This window comes from Saccopteryx leptura, chromosome 1 (genome assembly GCF_036850995.1).
Source record: "Saccopteryx leptura isolate mSacLep1 chromosome 1, mSacLep1_pri_phased_curated, whole genome shotgun sequence".
Lineage (NCBI taxonomy): Eukaryota > Metazoa > Chordata > Mammalia > Chiroptera > Emballonuridae > Saccopteryx > Saccopteryx leptura.
The window spans coordinates 265,770,012-265,796,351 of NC_089503.1; the positions used below are offsets into that span (position 1 = coordinate 265,770,012).

Here is a 26,340-nt window from a genome sequence, read left to right on the forward strand (position 1 = left end):
ATCAGGTACTGTTTCAAGCACTTTACATATCTATTAACTCTTAAAACCTTCATAACAACTTAAAAAATGAGTCTTATTCCTATGCCTATTTTGACAGATGAAGAAAAAGTCACAGTTTATGCTGAGACTTAAACATAGGAAGTGTGTGTGTTCTTAATCATTACATAATGCTCTCTGATGAACAAAAAATTGTTCCATCACCTTTATCCCACATTTATGTTACCTTATTATTATTAAACCTAGTTAGAGTTTGTTCTTTGGTCCTGATATATTCAACTCTAGCAGGGGCTGTTCCTTTAATGAAATTGATGCCTGCTAGCAAGATAACTCAAGCTGTCTTCCTTATCTGGTCTTGAATTTGTCTGAATTATTTCCTTGTTCAAAAGTTGTCTTCAAAGGTGGTTAACTCTTGTATTTTGTTTACTTATTTCTTTCCAAAATTGATTTTATTATGCAGTTTAGTTAATTAACAATAAAATGTTTGTGTGTGTGTGTGTGTGTCTGATGTAGAACTAGTTGGCAGTAAGCTAAGTAAAGTGCAAAACACAGCTTATGTCAGTCATTTGATAAAATTGTTTATATGGTTGACTGCTCTTCTAGGTGGATGGAAGTGAACTCAAGTGCCCGTGTGAGGAAGACGAGGTACTTGTGGACTGGGAAGAAACTTTAATGTTACCAGTGAGCATCCTAGAATTTACTGTCTTTCATATATCAGAAGTCTAGCCAATGAGCCTGACCAGGCAGTGGCACAGTGGATAGAGCATCGGACAGGAATGCAGAGGACCCAGGTTCGAGACCCCAAGGTTGCCAGCTTGAGTGTGGGCTCATCTGGTGTGAGCAAAGCTCACCAGCTTGGACCTAAGGTCACTGGCTCGAGCAAGGGGTTACTCAATCTGCTGAAGACCCGTGGTCAAGGCACATATGAGAAAGCAGTCAATGAACAACTAAGGTGTAGCAACGAAAAACTGTAATTGATGCTTCTCATCTCTCTCCGTTCCTGTCTGTTCTTATCTATCCCTCTCTCTGACTCTCTATCTGTCCCTGAAAAAAAAAAAAAGAAGTCTAGCCAATGAAAAAGCTTTTATTTTTCTGAGTCTACCAATATAGATTTTGTTTCTGTATGAATTTTTATGGAATTTTATAAATTATTTTGCATAAATATCTAAATTTGAATTTATTTCCATTGTTTTTTAGAATTAATATATCTTCTTTTAGTTAAATTTGGATTAGGTCTTCTAAGAGCCCATTACCCAACAAAGGTTTTTTTTGTAGTCTGTTAATAACTGATAATCAAAAATTTTCTTCTGATTGTGCTTCCCTTAAATATAACGAGATCTTGAGTGGAGTGTTAATTTCTAACATAGATGATAATTTGTATAATAATCTGGCCTTTTACTTTATATTCAATGTTGGGAGGAGGATCAAAGTCTTTTAAGAAGAGAACCAAGTTCATAACAGCTCAGTTAAATGTTAATATCCCACTGTCTTAAAGTCGAAATCCTGGTTGAAGCTATTTTTTTTTTTTTTTACCATTCCAGATATTGCCATCCTGGCTATTGTGTTTGTCCTGAGCATTATCAGTGTTGGGGCTATTACAGTTTTATTCGTTTGTATTAAGTTGAAGCAAGTTCAGAGGTATGTCTGTATTTTCTGTATTGAAGAAGAAGACCATTATTGAGAATCTATTGGGTTTGTGGCCATAGAGGACACTTGATGGGATAAACTATAACCTCGTGTGTGTGTGTGTGTGTGTGTGTGTGTGTGTGTTTGTGTGCGTGTGTGTATTTTTCTGAAGTGAGAAGCAGGGAGGCAGAGAGACAGACTCCTGTGTGCCTGACTGGAATCCACCCAGCATGCCCACCAGGGGGCAATGCTTTGCCCATCTGGGGCATTGCTTCGTTGCAACCAGAGCCATTCTAGTGCCTGAGGCAGAGGCCATGGAGCCATCCTCAGTGCCCGGGCCAACTTTGCTCCAATGGAGCCTTGGCTATGGGAGGGAAAGAGAAAGATAGAGAGAAAGGAGAGGGGAATGGGTGCAGAAGCAGATGGGCACTTCTCCTGTGTGCTCTGGTTGAGAATCAAACCTGGGACTTCCACACGCTGGGTAGATGCTCTACCACTGAGCCAACTGGCCAGGGTCACGAACTCTAACCTCTTATTGAAGACCAAGTCAGAGTAGCAATAAATCAAGTTATCATCCTAATGTTTATCCCAGTAGTTCCCAAGCTTGGCAGCACATTGAAATTATAGGATTATTTTAAATACTAATTTTGGTTCTTCCCTCATATTTAACTGTTATAGGATGTAACCTGAATAACAGTCTTTTTAAAGACTTCTAGATGATTTAATATTACCCTCAGACTTATCCCATATCTGGTGTCAATACTTAATTTCCTTCTTGACAGCCTGCCTCCAGATATACTGGGCGTGGAGAATAAAGGGTATTTTGGTGATGGGCTGCAGACAAGGACTGAGCTAATCTTGCCTGATATTCATCCCCTGAATGTAAGACAATTAATTTGCAATAATTAATTTAAAAAGTAGTTGTATGTGTGTTTGAAGTGGAACTAGCTCTAGAGCTAAATGAAGGAGGATGTACAGAACAGTTTCACACTATTTCATACCATCAAGGTTCCAATCTACATATGAGGAGGGAGAGGATTGCAGGTCTCAAGAAAACTAAGACACTATCTCAGAGCAAACTACATGGGTTAAATAAAGTATTGATTTGTACACAACTGGAAAAAAATACATAAGCCATATTCTAGGACAAAGAACAAGTCTCAATAAATTTAAAATAATTGTAGTCATAAAAAATATGTTCTCAAAATAAAATAATATTAAAAGTCGTTAACAAAGAAATCCTGAAAAAAATCACCAATTAGATAACAAGTTCCAAAGAACTCATGGGTCAAAAAAAGAAAAATTAGAAAGTTTCTTCTTTTTTCAAGCAAGAGAGAGAGAATGAGAGGAAGGGAGAGAGATGAGAAGCATTAACTCATAGTTGTAGTACTCTTAGTTGATCACTGACTTGACTGGGGGCTCCAACCAAGCCAGTGACCCTTTTCTCAAGCCAGCAACATTGGGCTCAATCCAGCTTCAAACCAGCGACCTTTGGGCTCAAGCCAGTGACCATAGGGTCATGTTTATGATGCCATGCTTAAGCCGGAAACCCGAATGGTAAGTCTGTGCTCAAGCCAGATCAGCATGCAATCAAGCTAGAGACCTAGGGGTTTCGAACCTGGATCCTCAGTGTACCCGGTTGATGCTCTACTCAATGCACCACCACCTGGGCTTAGAAAGTATTTTAACATACAAGAAAATAAAACACAACATGTCAAAATTTGTAAGAAATAGTGAATTTAGTAATTAAAGGAAAGTTTATAACAGTAACTGCTTATGTTAGAAAACAAGGCAAGTATCAGATTAGTGACCTCAGTTTTTTAGTGACCTCAGTTTTCACTTTGGAAAATTAGAAAAAGGGCCCTGGCCAGGTGGCTCAGTGAATATAGTGTCATCCTGGCACACAATGGCAGCAAGTTCTATTCCTTGTCAAGACACACATAGAACACAACCAATGAGTGTACAACTAAGTGGAACAACAGGTTGATACTTCTAATCTCTATCTCTTCCACTCTTTTATATCAATGGAAAAAAAATTTAAGAAACTGAGAAAGAGTAAAGCAAATGAAAATAAGCAGAGAACAGGAAAAAATAAAATATTAGATTGGTTACCAATGAAATAGATAACAGAAAATCAAGTAAAACAAATATGTTTTGCAGAGAAGATTAATAAATCGTATAAATTTCAGCAAGGCTGATAGAAGAAAAATAAGAGAGATAACACAGACTATCAGAAATCAGAATGATGACATCACAGGAGATTATACATTTATTAAATTGATAAAAAATATAAAAAAGCATCATTTCAATATGACAGTGTAATGAGATAACAAGTTTTTTGAAAGTTACAAATTACCAACCTTACTTGTGAAGAAATTAATACATTGAATAACCCCGTGTCTACCTAATAAAGAAATTGAAGTTTTGCCCTAGCCAGTGACTCATTGGGTAGAGTGTCAGCCTGGCTTATGGATGTCCTAGGTTTAATTCCTGATCAGGTAACACAAGAGAAGCGACCCTCTGCTTCTCTCCTCCTCTCTCCCCCCATCTCTTCCTCTTTGCCTCCCACAACCAGTGACTCGATTGGTTCAGGTGTGGCACCTGGCACTGAGGATAACTCAAATGGTTGGTCCAAGGGTGCCAGCCTCAGGAACTAAAAATAACTCCATAGCTCTGTTCACTCAAGCATTGGCCCCAGACAGGGATTCCCTGGTGGATCCCAGTTGGGGAACATGCGGGGTTCTGTCACACTGTTTCCTCTCAGCTCACTTAAAAAAAAGAAAAAGAAAAAGAAATGTAAGTTTCTAATATTGAGTTTGTAGTAAAAGTCTTTCACAAAGAACACTCTGTGCCCATATAGCTTTACTGAATTTTACCAAATATTTAATGATGAAATAATATCAATTCTATACAAACTCTTCCAGAAAATGAGAGGAAATAGAAACATCCCCACCCACGTCATGAAGGCAGTATTTCTCTATTATCCACCCAGCCAAAATCAAAATCATTACAGTAGTAAAACTACTTCTCAATACTTCTGGGTGCATAAATTATTACCTTACACTGGTCAGAATGGCGCTCATCAACAAAACAACACAGAATAAGTGCTGGTGAGGATGTGGAGAAAAGGGAACCCTCCTGCACTGATGGTGGGAATGCAGACTGGTGCAGCCTCTGTGGAAAACAGTATGGAGATTCCTGAAAAAATTGAAAATCGAACTGCCTTTTGACCCAGCCATCCCACTTTTAGGAATACACCCCAAGTACACCATAGAACGGTCCCAGAAGGAGGAATGCACCCCCATGTTTATAGCAGCATTGTTCACAATAGCAAAGATCTGGAAACAGCCCATGTCCGTCAGAGGATGAGTGGATTAAAAAGCTTGGGTACATATATACTATGGAATACTACTCAGCCATAAGAAATGATGACATCGGATCATTTACAATAACATGGATGGACCTTGATACATTATACGGAGTGAAATAAGTAAATCAGAAAAAACTAAGAACTATATGAATCCATGCATAGATGAGACATAAAAATGAGACTCAGAGACATGGACAAGAATGTAATGGAAACAGGGAGTGGGGTGGAGGGGTTGGGAGGAAGCGAGGAAGGAGAGGGAGGGGTGGGGAGAATGTAGGGGCACAAAGAAAACCAGATAGAAGGTGACGGAGGATGATTTGACTTTGAGTGAGGGGTATGCAGCATAATCAAAGGTCAAAATAATCTGGAGATGTTTTCTTGGAACATATGTACCCTGATTTATCATGTCACTGCATTAAAATGAATAAAAATAAGATTAAAAATTTATTATTCAATTGTAGTCAATTAAATCTCACAGAAAAAGGCTAATGAATTGTGACCACTTGGGGTTAATCACAGGAATGCAAGGCACATTTAAAATTAAAAAAAAAATCTCCAAGTTAATTCACTGTATTATCAAACTAAAATAATAAAATCGTATAATCATCTCAATAGAAGCAGGAAAAGTACTTGAAAGAGATCTAATATCTACCGATAAAACACAATAAATTAGAAATATAAGGAAACTTACTGAACCTGATGAAAGATATCTCCCAAAAACCTACAGCTAAAATCATATTTATGAAAAAGATTGAATGCTTTGCCTCTAATATCAAGCACAAAGCACTCTCACCATTTCTATTAAATACTTAAGATTATAGCCATTATAATAAGGGAAAAAATATAATGAAAAAAGTAAACTCTTTTGATTTACAGAAGACATAGTCATCTATAGAAATATCCTATACTGAATAAAAGTGAATTTAGTAAGATTTCAGGATACAAATTAGTAAACAAAAATCTATTGTGTTTCCATAAAAAAGTAATGAACAATTCAAAAAACAAAATAATATAACAAAATACCATTTAGAATAGCATAAAAATGTGAAATACTTGAGGATAAACCTGGCAAAAGAAGTACAAGCCTAAACATAAAAAACTAAGAAACATTGATTAGAAAATTAAAGACCAATATAAATGGATTAAAATACTATATATGTTTATGAATCAGTAGGTTCACTATTGTTGGGTTGCCAATTCTTCACAAATTGATCTATTGATTCAAAACAATCCTGATCAAATTATCTGCAGAACTTTTTGTAAAACAAATAATTTTAGCAAAGTTACATAACAAAGAACGATTAACAAAAATGAATTATATTTTCATATACTGGTCACAGTGTGAAAATAAACTCTAAAATATAATGTGAATTACCACCAAAAATATAAAATATTTAAGGATAAACCTGACAAAATATGAAACTGAACTTTACATGTAAAATAGTACTACAATGCTGAGAAAAGCTTTCAAAGACCTACATAAGGAGGCATTAGAACCAGTTGAAGTTTTACAGAGGTGCAAAAGCAATTCAGTAGAGAAAAAAGAGCCTTTTCACAGGTGGTGATAGAATAATGGAATATGCATATGTACAGATAGGAACCTTGACCTTGTCCTCAAATAATAGGCAAAATTAATTTAAACAGCAATATACATAGAAATATAGGCATCTTTTTTCTTACAAAAATTAAAATTTTAAAATGTACAAGACTAGGTTATAGAGTTGAGAGATAAATATTTGGGGTAAAACTATAATGCCATGTAACCATAACTCCATGTAAGAAATAAGTCATTATTTTAAGTCACAAAAGTGACTGTTTTGGTGGGGAGGAAGTGGATAGGCATAATGACAAGAAAATTGACGTTACAGTTGTATTTCTTTTTTTTTGTTCCCTTATATAGTTGCCTGTTATTCTTTTTTTTAATATTTTTTATTTATTCATTTTAGAGAGGAGAGAGAAAGGAAGAGAGAGAGAGAGAGAGAGAGAGAGAGAAGGGGGAGGAGCAGGAAGCATCAACTCCCATATGTGCCTTGACCAGGCAAGCCCACGGCTTCGAACTGGCAACCTCAGCATTTCCAGGTCGACGCTTTATTCACTGCGCCACCACAGGCCAGGCATAAGTTGTATTTCTTAATCAATGCAGTGATTACAAGGATATTTACCTCAAAGAGTTCATTAAGCCATGAATCTTTTTCTTGTGTTTCTTACCTATATTATATTGTTCCGTGAGCTGATTAAAAGTCAATAAAGGAACACAATACTAATTACTAATGGAGATATGGACAATGAATACTCTCATACACAGCTAATGAAAATTTAAATGATATAAACAATGGGGGAAAACAGAACTATTAAAACTGATCATTAAAACTAATCATACCCATGGCCTGTGGCCAGCAATTCCTGTCAGACGCATTAACCCAACAGAAATGTGTACATGTGGACATCAGAAACCATTTACAGTAATGTCCTCACAGTAAAAGTCTATAAACTGTAAGTGCAGATTAAGGAGCTATAAAGGCATTTCCTTAAAAAAAATTTAATGAAGCATTCTTTTTTTTTTTTTTAGGTGGGAGGAGGGATGATAGAGAAAGACTCCCCCATGTGCCCCAGCTGATATCCACCCTGCAATCCCTGTCTGGAGCTGATGATCAAATCAATCGAGCTATTCTCAGTGCCCAGGGCCGACACTGGAACCAATTGAGCCACTGGCTGTGAAAGGGAAAGAGAGATAGAAGGGGGACGGGAGGGGAAGAGAAGCAGATGGTCACTTCTTATGTGTGCCCTGACCAAGGATTGATCCTGGGACATCTGTATGCCGGGCAGATGCTCTATCCACTGACCCAACCCATCAGGGCCTAAGAAAGCATTCTGGATAAGAGTATACTGATAAGACTGATTAATGGGATTGTCTTGAAGGAGGAAGTATAAACCTTAAATTTTGAGGCAAACTATCAATTGACTATTGTTATAACGATGCAAATACTAATGAAACATAAAGGTGCTAGTATTTTAAAGTTGGTGTTTTGGTGCCCTGGTTACACAGCAACAGAGGTTTTGAATGCTTTGCTCCAAATCTACATGTCCCATAAGCCCTTTGCTTTTGCCCGCACAATATTTTAGATCCTGCTGCCACCACACCCCCAGGAACACATATATGACACTGGACCAGAAATGCTTCTACTGGTATTTAGGGACACATAGATCATCTTTCTCTGATTATATGATAGTTTATTATGTTTATCCATTTGTGCTTTTTATTATGCCAGTGGTGACCCCAAGGTGATAAAAATGAATTTTAATTGTTCACTTGAATGGACAGAGAATATTGTGTGACGTTTTAAGCTACACTAAGGTGTTGTGAGATGAAATCACACAATTTTAATGTCAATGTCATATACTCTCCTTGAGGTTGAAATAAGTCACTTATATAAATGTACTTAGCACACAGTGCCTGGTTTATATTTAGCACTTAATATGTGTTAATTATCAGCTATGCAGTTTTCTTAAATTAGTGTGCAAAACAGGTGCACTCCCACAGAAGACAGTAGGGAAAGGTGGCCTGTGCATGTGATCAGTGACAAGTAGTGACAGAAGCCAGTGAGAGGTTTAAATAAAGTTGGGATATGTTGACTACTTCTAGAATGCGAACTTCTTAAGGGCCTTTGGCTTTTTAGATAAATGAAGAACTTAGAAGAAGAACTTAATATTTGTTTAATACAGGGGTCCCCAAACTGCGGCCCGTGGGCTGCATGTGGCCCCCTGAGGCCATTTATCCAGCCCCCGCCGCACTTCCAGAAGGGGCACCTCTTTTATTGGTGGTCAGTGAGAGGAGCATATTGACCATCTCATTAGCCAAAATCAGGCCCATAGTTTTCATTGAAATACTGGTCAGTTTGCTGATTTAAATTTACTTGTTCTTTATTTTAAATATTGTATTTGTTCCCATTTTGGTTTTTTTTACTTTAAAATAAGATATGTGCAGCAGTGTGCATAAGGATTTGTTCATAGTTTTCTTTTTATAGTCCGGCCCTCCAATGGTCTGAGGGACAGTGAACTGGCCCCCTGTGTAAAAAGTTTGGGGACCCCTGGTTTAATATATGAATAAATTTAACTCACTACAAATGGTGTATATACCATACAAATGTAGTTTGTGTAGGAGAGTTTGGGCCTTCAAATCTCATGTTTAGGTTTGTTGTATTTTTGTCATAAAATTATATACATAATAATGATTTACCTGGTACTTGTGTGACGTATTATTTACCTGTGAAAGTCCAGTTCTCAGCAAAATTTGTTTGGGAAAGTCTGTGTTTGGTATCTTTTCCCTGTTACATCAATAGTACCGTTTTGCACACTAATTTAAGGAAACTGCATAACTGATAATTAACACATATTAAGTGCTCAATATAAACCAGGCACTGTGTGCTAAGTACATTTACATAAGTGTCATATTTTCCTCTGGCACCAATGCCTCTCCTAGATCCTGTTTCCACTGGAGTGTGCTTTTTAGTTATATTAATATCTGCTGGGGGTTAACAGAGAGCACTTTGGAAGGGGAGAGGGGTAACCTCAGGCATATCTGTATTACCATAGTAAGTTCCAAAGGTCCTCAAAGACCTTCAGGCTCCAAAGAGATGTAACAGTTGTAGAATTGCAGGAACCCAGTCAATTAAAGATACTAAGATTTGGAGGCTAACAGAGTTTCTTTGTGCTACTCATTACATAATATATAAGGAAGCTTCCACTCCTCTCATATGTAAGTTGGCTATATAGATAAAATCTTAAACTCATTCACCACAAAAGAGCAACCCAGGGAATAAGATTGTTCCTATGAATTTTAATATTTGAACATTGAGTAGGACTGTATTCCAGTGATGGCTGGAAAACTTATTTCATGGGCTTGGAAAGAGTTGTACTTGCTCTAATACTAATTGCAGGTTCAGTGTTTTCTTCACCAGTGAAGAACTGCAGAGTCCTTGGAAGGACTTCCCACCAGTTTTTACAGCCCTCACTACATCACACTGGTGTAGTCCTTTCTGTTAGTTTTGCCTGTTTGTTCATTTTAGTAATAATTTTGATGCCACCAAACCATTCATTGGTCCCTTGAAAAGATCAGCTGGGATTCAAGGAGAAAGCACAATGGCTCGTGCAAGTACACGGTCAGAGGCTGTGTTTATTTAAAATATTGACAGTATTCAATTAGTTTTATATTATTATCACAGTTACTGAGTTTGCATTTGCCTCTTGTAAATGTTGCTCCTGAGACAAATGCCTCACTCACCTCATGCTAATCCTGGCCATGGTTCTCAGAGGTCAAAAAGCAGTGATGGCCCTGGTGAGATCTGATCAACCTGAGGACTCTCCACTGACTGCGGGTGTTTATTTCCCGATCAGTGCTGACAAGAGAGAACTAAATTAGCCAAAGCAGCACACCCATGAGCTAGAAACTGAGTCAAAACAAGAGATTTTATAGGATCCTACGATCACCTGAAATGCTAGAGTCCCACTGTCTGCATCTGTATCCTCAAGGTCACAGAGTGAGGGGTCTCTTATTCAGAACAAAGTGCTAAAAGCACCAAGACTCTCAATTGTATGTCTTCAAAATGAGCAGTTATCATTATGTTGTCTTATTTGCAGCTGAGAGGCTGTGACTGAGATAGCTTTCAGTCTATACTTCCACAGACCCTGCTATCACACAAGGGGGTCTCAGTGAATGCGGCATATTCAATAGGCGAGTTCACTGGGGTTTTACTGGAATTCCAATAGGTACACTTTTTGAATGAAAGCTCTAACATTTAAACAATGTTTGGAAATCTTTTACCAAATATATTGTTGGAGACATTCACAAGGTTGACAACAAAAATGGTTTCTGACAGAACTACACTTAACCAGAACCATCTTCCCCACCCTAACCCATAGGAATTTACAAACTGCCTTAAAGCTTTCATGAATCAAGAAGAAGTGGTTTGCGTGTGTATGGACCCATGTAAAGGTGTGTCTCTGTGCCATATCTGGTGTAGTTGCTGACACAATGACATTTAGGTCTTATAGAAACCCGCATGTATAGAGCCAAGAGGATTCACGGATTCCAGTCAAAGTGCCAGAATGGTAGGTCCCCATGACAAGTGATACCTCCTCACCTTTGCACATTTTCATATGCTAGCATCCTTTTGTGTTCTTTCCCTACTCATTGATTGACTGGGGACATCCCTTGCTATATCAAAATAGGATGGTTAGAATCGTTTCCTTTAATACACTAACATTTCTAATAGACAACCCAGAGCAGGATGCTTTCATCCAAGACTCTGTATACTTGGAATCCAACAGTGTCAATTTTTAATACATTTTAGAAAATAAAACTTCTTTCTCAAACTTTTCTTGGCCATGGTATACATACTTATGGTTTCTCATGGAGTATTTTCAAGGCCATAATAGTACTGGTAATCACAGAAAAAGCATCATTTCTAGTGGTGAAGTATTTTTTCATGATTCCTTTATTATAGTTTTCACTTACCAAATCAATACCTGACTGTCTCTGAGGGATAATTTCACTTTTGAATTGTTATATTTGTGTTAGAAAAATTTTCAGAGATGTGATTTTTGTCAAAGGGAGACAAATTAGGCCTTGGTTATATTACAGAGTTTTTGTTTTCTTTCCTTCTTTCATCCATTCTTTGATTTTTGTTGAGCTCTTACAATGTGCTCGGTTAACACAAAGCCTCCCCCGCAAAGCATTCTTACAAAGAATCCTGCCTGGTACAAACTCATTGTTGGAATAGAGAATAAAAAGGATATTTCTAATGGTCCTACCTCTTTACATGATGAACCTGTCTCATACTGAAGCATGAAGAGAGACACTCCTAGTGCAAACTGGTTTCCTGTAATGAAAACCTACATGATTTTCTTTGTTTTGTGATAAGCTTGTTCATTTTACAGTAACTGCTTAATTAGCCTTGGCTAATGAGAGATGGGAAAATGTGAATAAATGTCAACAGCAGAATCCAGGAAAGTTATTGTAATTAGTAGTCATAAAAAGTAACTGAAATAGGATGTGCTTATAGATTTTTCCCCAAGCATGACTTATTTTTAAGCGTATGTTTCTATTTAGAGCTTGAAACTGAATATCCAAGGTGGCTGCGTGAGGCTGGGCTGAGGCTTCCAGATGCAAGACCTTCACAATCGTTCCTCTGTATTTGCTACACAAACGTTGACAGTTTTTCAAACTTTCTTCATCTTGACAGAAAATGTTGAAGAGAAACAACTTCTTTTCTGTAATATTTGCCTGTAAAATTCATAACCTGTAGTGTAGACATAGGCTACAAAAAGTCACTATAGTTTTTCAAATCCTCTAACTTAATGAAAACATCAGCAGTCTCCTTACTCTAGTATTTTCCTATAAAAAATGTTAGTCTAGTTACTTAAAAAAGAGTCATAACCTTGAGGACAGTCAGGTTGTCAATTGACAACAGGGTTGTCAATTACAACCCTGAGTCTAAGAAGCATAAAACATTGTTTCTAAGAGATTATTTCTTTGGGAGCATGAAAGTACTTACCTTCATTTGAACATGACGTGATTGGTACTAGATCTAGTGTAAATGAAGTTCTCTCCCCCAGAAATGACAAGCAGTGCAGTGCAGGAAGGCATGGATTCTACCAGCTAATTAAAAAGACAACTGTTTGACTCATTTCCTTTCAGCGAGGGAGGTAGAAGAACAGTTCCCATAATTGCAGAATAGTTCTTAAAATAGTGTTGGCAGCAGTGAAGGACTTGACATGTTCCTGGTTAATTCTCAATTCCTAGAATTTCATTCAAAATTCCCAAAACTTTAGCATTCTTTAAGAACCTGCCAGAGAAATCAGAGAGTTACAAGGACTTCAGAAAATTAAGTCCAGCAGAGAAGAAATATGATTCCCATGAAGGACTTGTGAGAACCTCCTATTTTATAGATTTGAGCACTTAGTGATTTCTGAGCCATCTCCAGCCCTCTCTATCCTTTGATTATAATGTGTGGGGTTTAATGATTTCAGCTACTTCTTATTCTGATGCTCCTCAGCATGTTCTCTTGTGCTCTCTTCTTTATTTTTGTAAACTGTTAAAGGTATATGCAATTATTTTTTCATTTACTGAAATAAAGTTTTCAAGTGCTAAATGTAAATTTTACGATTCAAAGAACTAAAGGCTGCAAATAAAAAAAGAAGCCTAGTTGTCATTGGTGATTTTTGTTGCTATGCTGACTGGTTGGTGAGAGAAAAGAGTGAGATCAGATAGCAGTGACTCAGCACTTTATACCTAGGATGCTCAGTAAGTGTAATTCTAATTAAAACCATCCCTTTAAGAAAAAATATTAACAAATGTGTACTTAAAGCAAAAGATAAAAATTTAAATATTTTATGTAAATTTATGAAAAAAGAAATTCCATATAAAATATAAAACCTCATATAGACTAGCAAACAATAATCCTCTGATGTTTAAAATGAAAGGGAGTAACATATTCATGTTCATCTGAACAATACGAATGTTGGTGAACAGTATACATATTGGTGATGTCTTAGTTCCCCTATAAAAGGATAGCATTCCTGAGTGACGTCAGAGAAATGGCGCTGTGAGGAGTGTTCCTGATACCTCTCCCTGAAACATCAACAAATTCAACAACTAGAGACAGAAAAACAAACTCAGGAGCATCTGAAATACACATACATCAAACAAAGGTATGATTGGGTGAAAAGGTAGTTGAATATGTAATCCACTCTAAAGGAAATAAGACGGAGAATGAAGTATTCTGCTTTCCTCACTGACCTGAGCAAGGGCTGCTTTTACTTGGAACTGAGAGAAAGCGAGGGTTGGAGGCAAGGAAAAAGCTGGGCTAGGGCAGACGTTCAAGCCGAGGAGAGAGTGTGCCTGTGGCTCAGCCCACATAGAGCTAATGCCAGTGGCAGATCCCAGCAGAGGTGGGCGAGCAGTTGCCTTGTTTATTCCCGGTATCCTGGTCAGTGAGAGTGGGCAGTGTGTGAGTGGATTCACCTAGTGCTTCAGACATGGGTGCCTGCATTCCTGGGTTGGAGACTGTCAGTAGTGACCCTCTGTGTGGGCTGTGACCACAGTTTCTGAATAATCCCAGCTTCCCAAACAACAGCGTGTGGGAAGTGCATGAAAGCCGGCTTCCCTATACCCAGACTTGTCTGGGCGTGGCAGCTCCACCAGCCATACAGGCTAACAAAGCACACTGCTGGGGAAGAAAACTGAGGAAGTGGTGGGGGGAAGAGTGCACAGGCAGCTTTCAGACAGACTCTGGAGAGCAGACCTGTGGAATGCTGAGGCATACTAGACATGCCCAGAGGCTCATAGAAAGACACCTGAAAGGCAATTGGCTTCCAGTCCAGCCTGATTATGCTGGCTGCTCTGGCTGGCAAAGCCTTACCCAGAACCCTGCATTGAGTGGGGAGAGAGGGGGGATTTGGCAGCTCTTAGAACCTATTGCTCTCCAGGCAGTGGCTGGGGTACCTTCACAGCTGGGTCCCCAGGCTTCTGGTTCAGGAAGAAGAGATTTGGGTAGAGGTTCCAGAAAAACGGACTCCCCAAATGTCGGAGCCTGCAAACGCTAACAAGCCCTGCCTACCAATAAAACTGAGGCCTAGTTTATATTATCACCATAGGGATACACCAGTAGATCTCTGCCTAAAAGTACCACAGGGGCAGAACCTGGGGTACAGTGCCACCAGCCAAAAAGAGAGAAAAGAGAGAAAAAGAAAGAAGATAACTTCTCAAAACCAGGAAAAATCCACAGTCTTTATAACTTTTTCCATTTTTTATTGTATTTTTTATCATTTTTTTCTTCCATCTAATAGATGAGAACTTCCCAAGCCTGTGGAAAGAACTAAAGCCTCAAATTCAAGAAGGAAACAGAACACCAAGTTATCTTAACCCTAACAAACCTACTCCAAGGCACATCAGAATGACACTGGCACAAACCAATGACAAAGAAGAAATTCTCAAGGCATCCAGGGAAAAGAAGAATACAACATATAAAGGAAGGCCCATTAGATTAGCAACACATTTCTCAGCAGAAAATCTACAAGCTAGAAGAGAGTGGACCCCAATATTTCAAGTTCTGAAAGATTGAAACTTCCCACCAAGAATACTATACCCATCAAAGCTATCCTTCAAATATAAAGGAGAAATAAAAACATTCACAGATGCAGAAAAGATGAAGGAATTTATCACCAGAAAACCCCCACTTCAGGAAATACTAAAGGAGGTTTTCTGACCAGACACAAAAAAAACCCAAAACAACACAAAACTACAAGTAAAAGCTCCATCAAGATCATAATAAAAACAAGATTAATCTGTGACAAAGAAAAAAAAAAGGAGAGGACAAAGATTAACAGCAGCAAAGGAGGATGGAGTGCAGAAGCACTCATGAGATAATGTACTACAATGAACATGATATGTATCCTTTCTATTAATGGTAACCACCCCTGAAAAACCCACCACAAAAGCACATGGCTTGAAAAAAAGTAGTAACAGAGAAAAGAAGTATGGATTACAACCAAATAAAAACAAATAACAGAAAAATAAAAGAGAAGAACCAAATAAGGTACAAAACTATCAAAAAGCTATATATAAAATCACAATAAGAAACCCTCAAATGTAATAATTACACTAAACATAAATAGATCGAACTCACCAATAAAAAGACACAGAGTAGCAGAATGGATTAAAAAAAATCCAACTGTATGCTGCCTACAAAATCACATCTAAGCTACAAGGATAAAAACAAATTCAAAGTGAAAGGTTGGAAAACAGTACTCCAAGCAAATAACATCCATAAAAAAGCAGGTGTAGCAAGACTCATATCTAACAATGCTGATTACAAGATAGCAAAGGTAATCAGAGACATAAAATAGTCATTTCATAATGATAAAGGGGACACTGAATCAAGAAGACATAACACTTCTTAATATATATGCACCAAACCAAGGAGCACCAAAATATATAAGAAAGCTACTGACTGACCTAAAAACAAAAACTGACAAAAATACAATCATACTTGAAGACCTCAGCACACCGCTGATGGCTCTAGATCATTCATTCAAACAGAAAATCAATAAAGAAATATTGGCCTTAAATGAAACACTAGAACAATTGGATATGATAGACATCTATAGGACATTTCATCCCAAAGTGCCAGAATATACATTTTTCTCTAGTGTACATGAAACAGTCTCAAGAATTGACCATATGTTGTGCCACAAAAATAACATCAACAAATTCAGAAAGAATGAAATTATACCTAGCATATTTTCTGATCCTAAGGCCTTGAAACTAGAATTCAACTGCAAAAGAGAGGTAAACAAACCGACAAATATGTGAAAGCTAAACAACACACTTTTAAAAAATAAGTGGGCCAAAGAAGAAATAAGCACAAAGATCAAAAGATACATACAGGCAAATGACAATAACAATACAACATATCATAATCTCTGGGATGCAGCAAAAGCAGTAATAAGAGGGAAGTTCATATCATTACAGGCCTATATGAACAAAAAAAAGAGAGCCCAAGTAAACCACTTAACTTCACATCTTAAGGAACTAGAAAAAGAAGAACCAAGACAACCCAAAACCAGCTGAAGAAAGGAAATAATAAAAATCAGAGCAGAAATAAATAAAATAGAGAACAGAAAATCTATAGAAAAAATTAATAAAACAAGGAGCTGGTTCTTTGAAAAGATCAACAAAATTGACAAACCCTTGGCAAGACTGTCCAAGGAAAAAAGAGAAAGGACTCATATAAACAAAATCCAAAATGAAAGAGGAGAAATCACCACAGATATCATAGATATACAAAGAATTATTGTAGAATACTATGAAAAACTATATACCACCAAATTTAACAATATAGAACAAAGAGATAAATACCTAGAACAATACAATCTTCCTAGACTGAGTCATGAAGAAGCAGAAAGCCTAAACAGACCCATAAACAGGGAGGAAATAGAAACAACTATTAAAAGCCTCCCCAAAAATAAAAATCCAGGACCAGATGGCTATACTAGTGAATTCTATCAAACATTCAAAGAAAACTTGGTTCCTATTCTACTCAAAGTCTTCCAAAAAATTGAAGAAGAAGCAATACTGCCAAACACATTTTATGAGGCCAACATAACCCTCATACCAAAACCTGTCAAGGACAACACAGAAAAAGAAAACTACAGACCAATATCACTAATGAATACAGATGCTAAAATACTAAACAAAATACTAGCAAATCAAATACAACAACACATTAAAAAAATAATTCATCATGATCAAGTGGGATTCACCCCAGAATCACAAGGATGCTTCAACATACATAAAATGGTTAACATAATACACCATATCAACAAAACAAAGAACAAAAACCATATGATCTTATCAATAGATGCAGAAAAGGCACTCGATAAAATACAATGTTATTTTATGTTTAAAACACTTAACAAAATGGGTATAGAAGGAAAATATCTCAACATAATAAAGGCCATCTATGATAAACCATCAGCTAACATCATATTAAATGGCATAAAATGAGGACTTTTTCCCTAAAATCAGGAACAAGACAAGGTTGCCCACTCTCTCCACTCTTATTTAATGTAGTGCTGTAAGTTCTCGCCAGAGCAATCAGACAAGAGAAAGAAATGAAAGGCATTCATATTGGGAAAGAAGAAGTACAGGTTTCACTTTTTGCAGATGATATGATCCTGTACATCAAAAACCCCAAAGGCGCTGGCCGGTTGGCTCAGTGGTAGAGCGTCGGCCTGGCGTGCAGAAGTCCCGGGTTCGATTCCCGGCCAGGGCACACAGGAGAAGCGTCCATCTGCTTCTCCACCCCTCCCCCTCTCCTTCCTCTCTGTCTCTCTCTTCCCCTCCCGCAGCTGAGGCTCCATTGGAGCAAAAGATGGCCCGGGCGCTGGGGATGGCTCCTTGGCCTCTGCCCCAGGCGCTAGAGTGGCTCTGGTCGCAACAGAGCAATGCCCCAGAGGGGCAGAGCATTGCCCCCTGGTGGGCAGAGCGTCGCCCCCTGGTGGGCGTGCCGGGTGGATCCCGGTTGGGCGCATGCGGGAGTCTGTCTGACTGTCTCTCCCTGTTTCTAGCTTCAGAAAAATACAAAAAGAAAAAAACCCCAAAGACTCCACAAAAGACTACTAGAAAAAATAAACCAATACAGTAAGATCACAGGATACAAAATTAATATACAAAAGTCCATTGCCTTCTTATATGCCAACAACGAAACATCAGAAAATGAACTCAAGAAAACAATCCCCTTCATGGTTGCAACAACAACAACAAAAAATACCTAGGAATAAACATAACAAAGAATATAAAGGACCTATATAATGAAAACTACAAAGCATTGTTAAGGGAAATCGAAACAGATATAATGAAATGGAAAAATATTTCTTGTTCTTGGATAGGAAGAAAAATATAGTCAAAATGACTATATTAACCAAAGCAATATACAAATTTAATGCAATTCTCATCAAAATTCCAATGTCATATTTTAAAGAAATGGAACAAAAAAATCATCAGGTTTATATAAAACTATAAAAAAACCCAAATAGCCAGAGCAATCCTAAGGAAAATTATGAAGCTAGGAGCATTACAATACCTGACTTCAAATTATATTATAGAGCCATGATAATCAAAACAGCATGGTATTGGCAGAAAAATAGACACTCAGACCAATGGAACAGAATAAAAATCCCAGAAATAAAACCACATGTATATGGTCAAATAATTTTTGATAAAGGGGTCAACAACACACAATGGAGAAAAGAAAGCCTCTTCAATAAATGGTGCTGGGAAAACTGGAAAGCCACATGCAAAAGAATAAAACTCGACTACAGTTTGTCCCCTTGTACTAAAATTAATAAAAATGAATCAAAGACCTAAATATAAGACCTGAAACAATAAATTACATAGAAGAAAACATATGTACTAAAGTCATGGACCTTGGTTACAAAGAGCACTTTATGAATTTGACTCTAAAGGCAAGGAAAGTGAAGGCAAAGATAAATGAATGGGACTACATCAGACTAAGAAGTTTTTACACAGCAAAAGAAACTAACAACAAAATGACAGCCAACCAAATGGGAGATGATATTTTCAAACAACAGCACTGATAAGGGCCTAATATCCAAAATATTCAAAGAACTTATAAAACTCAACAACAAACAAGCAAAGAATCCAATAAAAAATGGGAAGAGGACATGAACAGACATTTCTCCCAGAAAGAAATACAAATGGCCAACAGATATATGAAAAGATGCTCATCTTCATTAGCTATTAGAGAAATGCAAATCAAAACTACAATGAGATACCACCTCACACCTGTTAGATTAGCTATTATCAACAAGACAGGTAATAGCAAGTGTTGGAGAGGCTGTGGAGAAAAAGAAACCCTCATTCACTGTTGGTGGGAATGTAAAGTAGTACAACCATTATGGAAGAAAGTATGGTGGTTCCTCAAAAAATTAAAAATGGAACTACCATATGACCCAGCAATCCTTCTGGATATATACCCCCATAACTCAAAAACACTGGTATGTAAAGACTCATACAGCCCCATGTTCATTGTAGTATTATTCACAGTGGCCAAGACATGGAAACAACCAAAAAGCCCTTCAATAAATGACTGGATAAAGAAGATGTGGTACATATATACTATGGAATACTACTCAGCCATAAGAAATGATGACATTGGATCATTTACAACAACATGGATGGACCTTGATAACATTATACTGAGTGAAATAAGTAAATCAGAAAAAACTAAGAACTATATGATTCTATACATAGATGGGACATAAAAATGGGACCCTGGGACATGGACAAGAGTGTGGTGCTTACTAGGGGTGGGGACGGGAAAGGAGGGGGTGGAGGAGAGGAGGGGCACAAAAAAAAAACCACACCAGATAGAAGGTGACAGAAGACTATATAACTTTGGGTGGTGGGTATGCAACATAATGAAATGTCAAAATAACCTGGAGATGTTTTCTCTGAACCTATGTACCTTGATTGATTAATGTCACCCCATTAAAATTAATTAAAAAAAGGATAGCATTCCTGATTTGTTATTGCTCCCATTCCTCTTCCAGAGAACACACCATCATCACCTACCTGCTCTACCTTGGGCTGTACAACCCTCTAACTATTCATTTTTAGTGATTTTTTTCAAATTTCTTCTCTTCCTCCAATTATGAATATGTCTGGTACCCCCCAAATCCTCTTGCCTCATGCTGCCTGCCTAGATAATCACTCTAGACTTCTAGCCTGCTTCTTTCTCTTGGGCTCCCAGGGGCCTTCTGAGAGCTAAGATATTCCTCACCCTTGCTGACTTCTTCTAGCCCTTAGAGATGTTACTGGCCCTCCATTCAGATGCTGCCACTACCTGCTCTACTCCTTAGAGACCTTCCTTCTACTACTGTCTACAGATCAGGAAGCCCAGTTCTGTCCCTGGTTACGGAACTACTTATGATTTCAGTCTTAATATTTCTGGCTCTTGTCAACTCCAGTGGTTTGAATTCTTTCCCTTGAACCCACAGTTGCTGCCAGGAGGACCCCTGCTGTGGAAAGACAGACTTGCAGACTAAGTAGCCTGCCTTTCCAGCTCAGTCCCACAAATGTCTTGCTGCCCCATCTACACGCAGTCTGAGAACCCTTGCTGTTACTTCTAGTTGCCTAAACTGAGGCTGAACTTCCGACAGCCCTGGGATGCTCTGTCTGGGTCCTGAGGTCCCCTCTGCCACTGGGCTGGACCAAGGTGGATTTGTCTGGAACCTAATGAAGATTGAGCTCAGGTCCCACAACATATACTGCCCCTGCCAAGACTTTTTATCTAATTTTGTGTTCACTTTTTTTAATGACTTCCAGTGAGCTGGATGTGGGTTGGGGAATAGAAACTCAAGTGATTAATCAGCAAAAGTGTGTATAGGAAAAAATATAGGACAAGATGCATCTTTGTTGGGCTGAGGCTGCATTCTCAATGAGGGTGAGGAGTGGACCAGCTCAAAACAGAATGGGGCAGTGGGGGGGAGGGCAAGGGGGGCTCAGGCAGGGAGAGAAGAGCAGCAGGTGTAACCATCTATCCACACAGCCCTGCTGCCTGGGTAAAGACCTTCATGGGCGTGAGGACAACAGGAGCATCCAGAGAGTAAAATCCCACAGATCGGTGCAAACCAAGCGAGCTTTAACTGTGTTCCGGAACCTACATGCAAGTCAGCAGCCCAGGCTGAAGCTTTACCAGCTTGGGAAGTTTGAATAAAACCTCTGCTCAAACCACTGGCCCACTAGGTGACCTGGGTCCGGAGCAACCCACAGAAAAGCAGTGTGAAATAGAAGACGTGAACTGAGACCCCCCCCACAGAGACATCAGCTGCACATTTCAGGGGGTACAGGGTGGGCACGATTCTGCAGTTGAAGTTCAAGGAAGTCATTCAAAAACCACTCATAAAAAAAAGTTCTCTTCCTGTGCTCCTGGCTCATTCCCTTTTGGCACTGCCTCATTTGAATACATTTTTTGCTCAAACTCTTAAAAATTAAAAATAATGATAAGAACTCAAAGAGACACAGAAAAGTAAATCAGAACCCATATTCACTACTATATATGATATTATCTAAATCAGGGGTCCCCAAACTTTTTACACAGGGGGCCAGTTCACTCTCCCTCAGACTGTTGGAGGGCCGGACTATAAAAAAAACTATGAACAAATCCCTATGCACACTGCACATATCTTATTTTAAAGTAAAAAAACAAAACGGGAACAAATACAATATTTAAAATAAAGAACAAGTAAATTTAAATCAACAACTGACCGGTATTTCAATGGGAACTATCAACCTACTTTTGGCTAATGTGATGGTCACTGTCCGGTTCCATATTTGTCACTGCTAGCCATAACAAGTGATGTGACATGCTTCTGGAGCTGTGACATGTGCGTCCTGCATCACTGGAAGTAGTACTGTACGTGAGCGATGCTGCGCCTTGAGGCGCCACCACATACAGTACTCCACATACAGTACTCACTGACCACCAATGAAAGAGGTGCCCTTTCCAGAAGTGCAGCAGGGGCCAGATAAATGGCCTCAGGGGGCCGCATGCGGCCCGTGGGCCGTATTTGGGGACCTCTGATCTAAATGCTACTGTGCTGCCAGGACAGCAGTGATGGTGATCTAAAAACAAACAAACAAAACTCGCATTACCAATATAACATCGATTATTCTCAAATGTCAACCAGCTGCACAAAGCCACTTGGCCTTTTTATCAAGGCATCTGTCCTGCTAGGTGGTATTTTTGAATTTTTTTTTTTTAAATAAATTTTTATTAATGGTAATGGGATGACATTAATAAATCAGGGTACATACATTCAAAGAAAACATGTCTAGGTTACCTTGTCATTAAATTATGTTGCATACCCCTCGCCCAAAGTCAGATTGTCCTTCGCCACCCTCTATCTAGTTCTCTGTGCCCCTCCCCCTCCCCCTAACTCTCCCCCTGTCCTCCCTCCCCCCACCCCTGGTAACCACCACACACTTGTCCATGTCTCTTAGTCTCATTTTTATGTTCCACCAATGTATGGAATCATGTAGTTCTTGTTTTTTTCTGATTTACTTATTTCACTCCTTATAATGTTATCAAGATCCCACCATTTTGCTGTAAATGATCTGATGTCATCATTTCTTATGGCTGAGTAGTATTCCATAGTGTATATGTGCCACATCTTCTTTATCCAGTCTTCTATTGATGGGCTTTTTGGTTGTTTCCATGTCTTGGCCACTGTGAACAGTGCTGCAATGAACATGGGGCTACATGTGTCTTCACGTATCAATGTTTCTGAGGTTTTGGGGTATATACCCAGAAGAGGGATTGCTGGGTCATAAGGTAGTTCTATTTTCAGTTTTTTGAGGAACCACCATACTTTCCTCCATAATGGTTGTACTACTTTACAGTCCCACCAACAGTGAATGAGGGTTCCTTTTTCTCCACAGCCTCTCCAACATTTGCTATTACCCGTCTTGTTGATAATAACTAATCTAACAGGGGTGAGGTGGTATCTCATTGTAGTTTTGATTTGCATTTCCCTAATAACTAATGAAGCTGAGCATCTTTTCATATATCTGTTGGCCATTTGTATCTCTTCCTGGGAGAAGTGTCTATTCATGTCTTCTTCCCATTTTTTTATTGGATTGTTTGTTTGTTTGTTGTTGAGTTTTATGAGTTCTTTGTAAATTTTGGAAATTAGGCCCTTATCTGAGCTGTTGTTTGAAAATATCATTTCCCATTTAGTTGGCTGTCTGTTTATTTTTATATCAGTTTCTCTTGCTGAGCAAAAACTTTTTATTCTGATGTAGTCCCATTCATTTATCTTTGCCTTCACTTCTCTTGCCATTGGAGTCAAGTTCATAAAATGTTCTTTAAAACCCAGGTCCATGAGTTTAGTACCTATGTCTTCTTCTATGTACTTTATTGTTTCAGGTCTTATATTTAGGTCTTTGATCCATTTTGAGTTAATTTTAGTACACGGGGACAGGCTGTAGTCGAGTTTCATTCTTTTGCATGTGGCTTTCCAGTTTTCCCAACACCATTTGTTGAAGAGGCTTTCTTTTCTCCATTGTGTGTTGTTGGCCCCTTTATCAAAGATTATTTGACCATATATATGTGGTTTTATTTCTGGGCTTTCTATTCTGTTCCATTGGTCTGAGTGTCTATTTTTCTGCCAATACCATGCTGTTTTGATTATTGTGGCCCTATAATATAGTTTAAAGTCAGGTATTGTAATGCCCCCAGCTTCATTCTTTTTCCTTAGGATTGTTTTGGCTATTCGGGGTTTTTTATAGTTCCATATAAATCTGATGATTTTTTGTTCCATTTCTTTAAAAAATCTCATAGGGATTTTGATGGGAATTGCATTAAATTTGTATATTGCTTTGGGTAATATGGCCATTTTGATTATATTTATTCTTCCTATCCAAGAACAAGGAATATTTTTCCATCTCATTGTATCTTTTTCGATTTCCCTTAACAATGCTTTGTAATTTTCATTATATAGGTCCTTTACATTCTTTGTTATGTTTATTCCTAGGTATTTTATTTTTTTTGTTGCAATCGTGAAGGGGATTATTTTTTTGAGTTTGTTTTCTAATATTTCATTGTTGGCATAGAGAAAGGCTATGGACTTCTGTATGTTAATTTTGTATCCTGCGACCTTACTGTATTGGTTTATTGTTTCTAATAATCTTTTTGTGAAGTCCTTCGGGTTTTCGATGTATAGGATCATATCATCAGCAAAAAGTGATACCTTTACTTCTTCTTTTCCAATATGGATGCCTTTTATTTCTTTGTCTTGTCTGATTGCTCTGGCCAGAACTTCTAGCACCACGTTAAATAAGAGTGGAGAGAGTGGACAACCCTGTCTTGTTCCTGATTTAAGGTAGAAAGTCCTCAGTTTTATGCCGTTTAAAATGATGTTGGCTGATGGTTTATCATATATGGCCTTTATCATGTTGAGATATTTTCCTTCTATACCCATTTTGTTGAGAGTCTTAAACATAAAATTGTGTTGTATTTTATCAAAAGCCTTTTCTGCATCTATTGATAAGATCATGTGGTTTTTGTTCTTTGTTTTGTTGATATGGTGTATTACATTAACCGTTTTGCGTATGTTGAACCATCCTTGAGATTCTGGGATGAATCCCACTTGATCATGATGTATTATTTTTTTAATATGTTGTTGTATTCGGTTTGCCAGTATTTTGTTTAGAATTTTAGCATCTGTATTCATTAGAGATATTGGTCTGTAGTTTTCTTTCTTTGTGCCATCCTTGCCAGGTTTTGGTATGAGGGTTATGTTGGCCTCATAAAATGTGTTTGGAAGTATTGCTTCTTCTTCAATTTTTTGGAAGACTTTGAGTAGAATAGGAACCAAGTCTTCTTTGAATGTTTGATAGAATTCACTAGTATAACCGTCTGGGCCTGGACTTTTATTTTTGGGGAGGTTTTTAATAGTTTTTTCTATTTCCTCCCTGCTGATTGGTCTGTTTAGGCTTTCTGCTTCTTCATGACTCAGTCTAGGAAGGTTGTATTGTTCTAGGAATTTATCCATTTCTTCTAGATTGTTGTATTTGGTGGCATATAATTTTTCATAGTATTCTACAATAATTCTTTGTATATCTATGATGTCTGTGGTGATCTCTCCTCTTTCATTTTGGATTTTATTTATTTGAGTCCTGTGCCTTTTTTCCTTGGTGAGTCTTGCCAAGGGTTTGTCAATTTTGTTGATCTTTTCAAAGAACCAGCTCCTTGTTTTATTGATTTTTTCTATAGTTTTTCTGTTCTCTATTTCATTTATTTCTGCTCTGATTTTTATTATCTCCTTTCTTCGGCTGGTTTTGGGTTGTCTTTGTTCTTCTTTTTCTAGTTCCTTAAGGTGTGAAGTTAAGTGGTTTACTTGGGCTCTCTCTTGTTTGTTCATATAGGCCTGAAATGATATGAACTTTCCTCTTATTACTGCTTTTGCTGCATCCCAGAGATTCTGATATGTCGTATTTTCATTTTCATTTGTCTGTATGTATCTTTTGATCTCTGCGCTTATTTCTTCTTTGACCCATTCATTTTTTAGAAGTATGTTGTTTAGTTTCCACATTTTTGTGGGTTTTTCCCCCTCTTTTTTGCAGTTGAATTCTAGTTTCAAGGCTTTATGATCAGAAAATATGCTTGGTACAATTTCAATTTTTCTAAATTTGCTGATATTGTCTTTGTGGCCCAACATATGGTCAATTCTTGAGAATGTTCCATGTACACTAGAGAAAAATGTATACTCTGTCGCTTTGGGATGAAGTGTCCTGTAGATGTCTATCATATCCAGGTGTTCTAGTATTTCGTTTAAGGCCACTATATCTTTATTGATTCTCTGTTTGGATGACCGATCTAGAGCCGTCAGCGGAGTATTGAGGTCTCCAAGTATGATTGTATTTTTGTTAGTTTTTGTTTTAAGGTCAATAAGTAGCTGTCTTATATATTTTGGTGCTCCTTGGTTTGGTGCATATATATTAAGGATTGTTATGTCTTCTTGATTCAGTGTCCCCTTAATCATTATGAAGTGACCATTTTTGTCTCTGAGTACTTTTTCTGTCTTGTAGTCAGCATTATCAGATATGAGTATTGCTACACCTGCTTTTTTTTGGGTGTTGTTTGCTTGGAGTATTGTTTTCCAGCCTTTCACTTTGAATTTGTTTTTATCCTTGTTGCTTAGATGTGTTTCTTGTAGGCAGCATATAGTTGGATTTTCTTTTTTAATCCATTCTGCTACTCTGT

The 26,340-nt window shown here is 37.8% G+C and overlaps 1 protein-coding gene across 1 annotated transcript in view; it reads left to right on the forward strand.

The window, feature by feature from the left end:
* The window catches only part of ADAM7 (ADAM metallopeptidase domain 7), a 97,713-nt gene that overhangs the window by 31,428 nt on the left and 39,945 nt on the right, over nt 1–26,340 (forward strand). Inside the window, 3 exon segments of the mRNA XM_066360233.1 lie at nt 601–682; nt 1,539–1,635; nt 2,406–2,505. Coding sequence (XP_066216330.1) covers nt 601–682; nt 1,539–1,635; nt 2,406–2,505 — 279 coding nt within the window.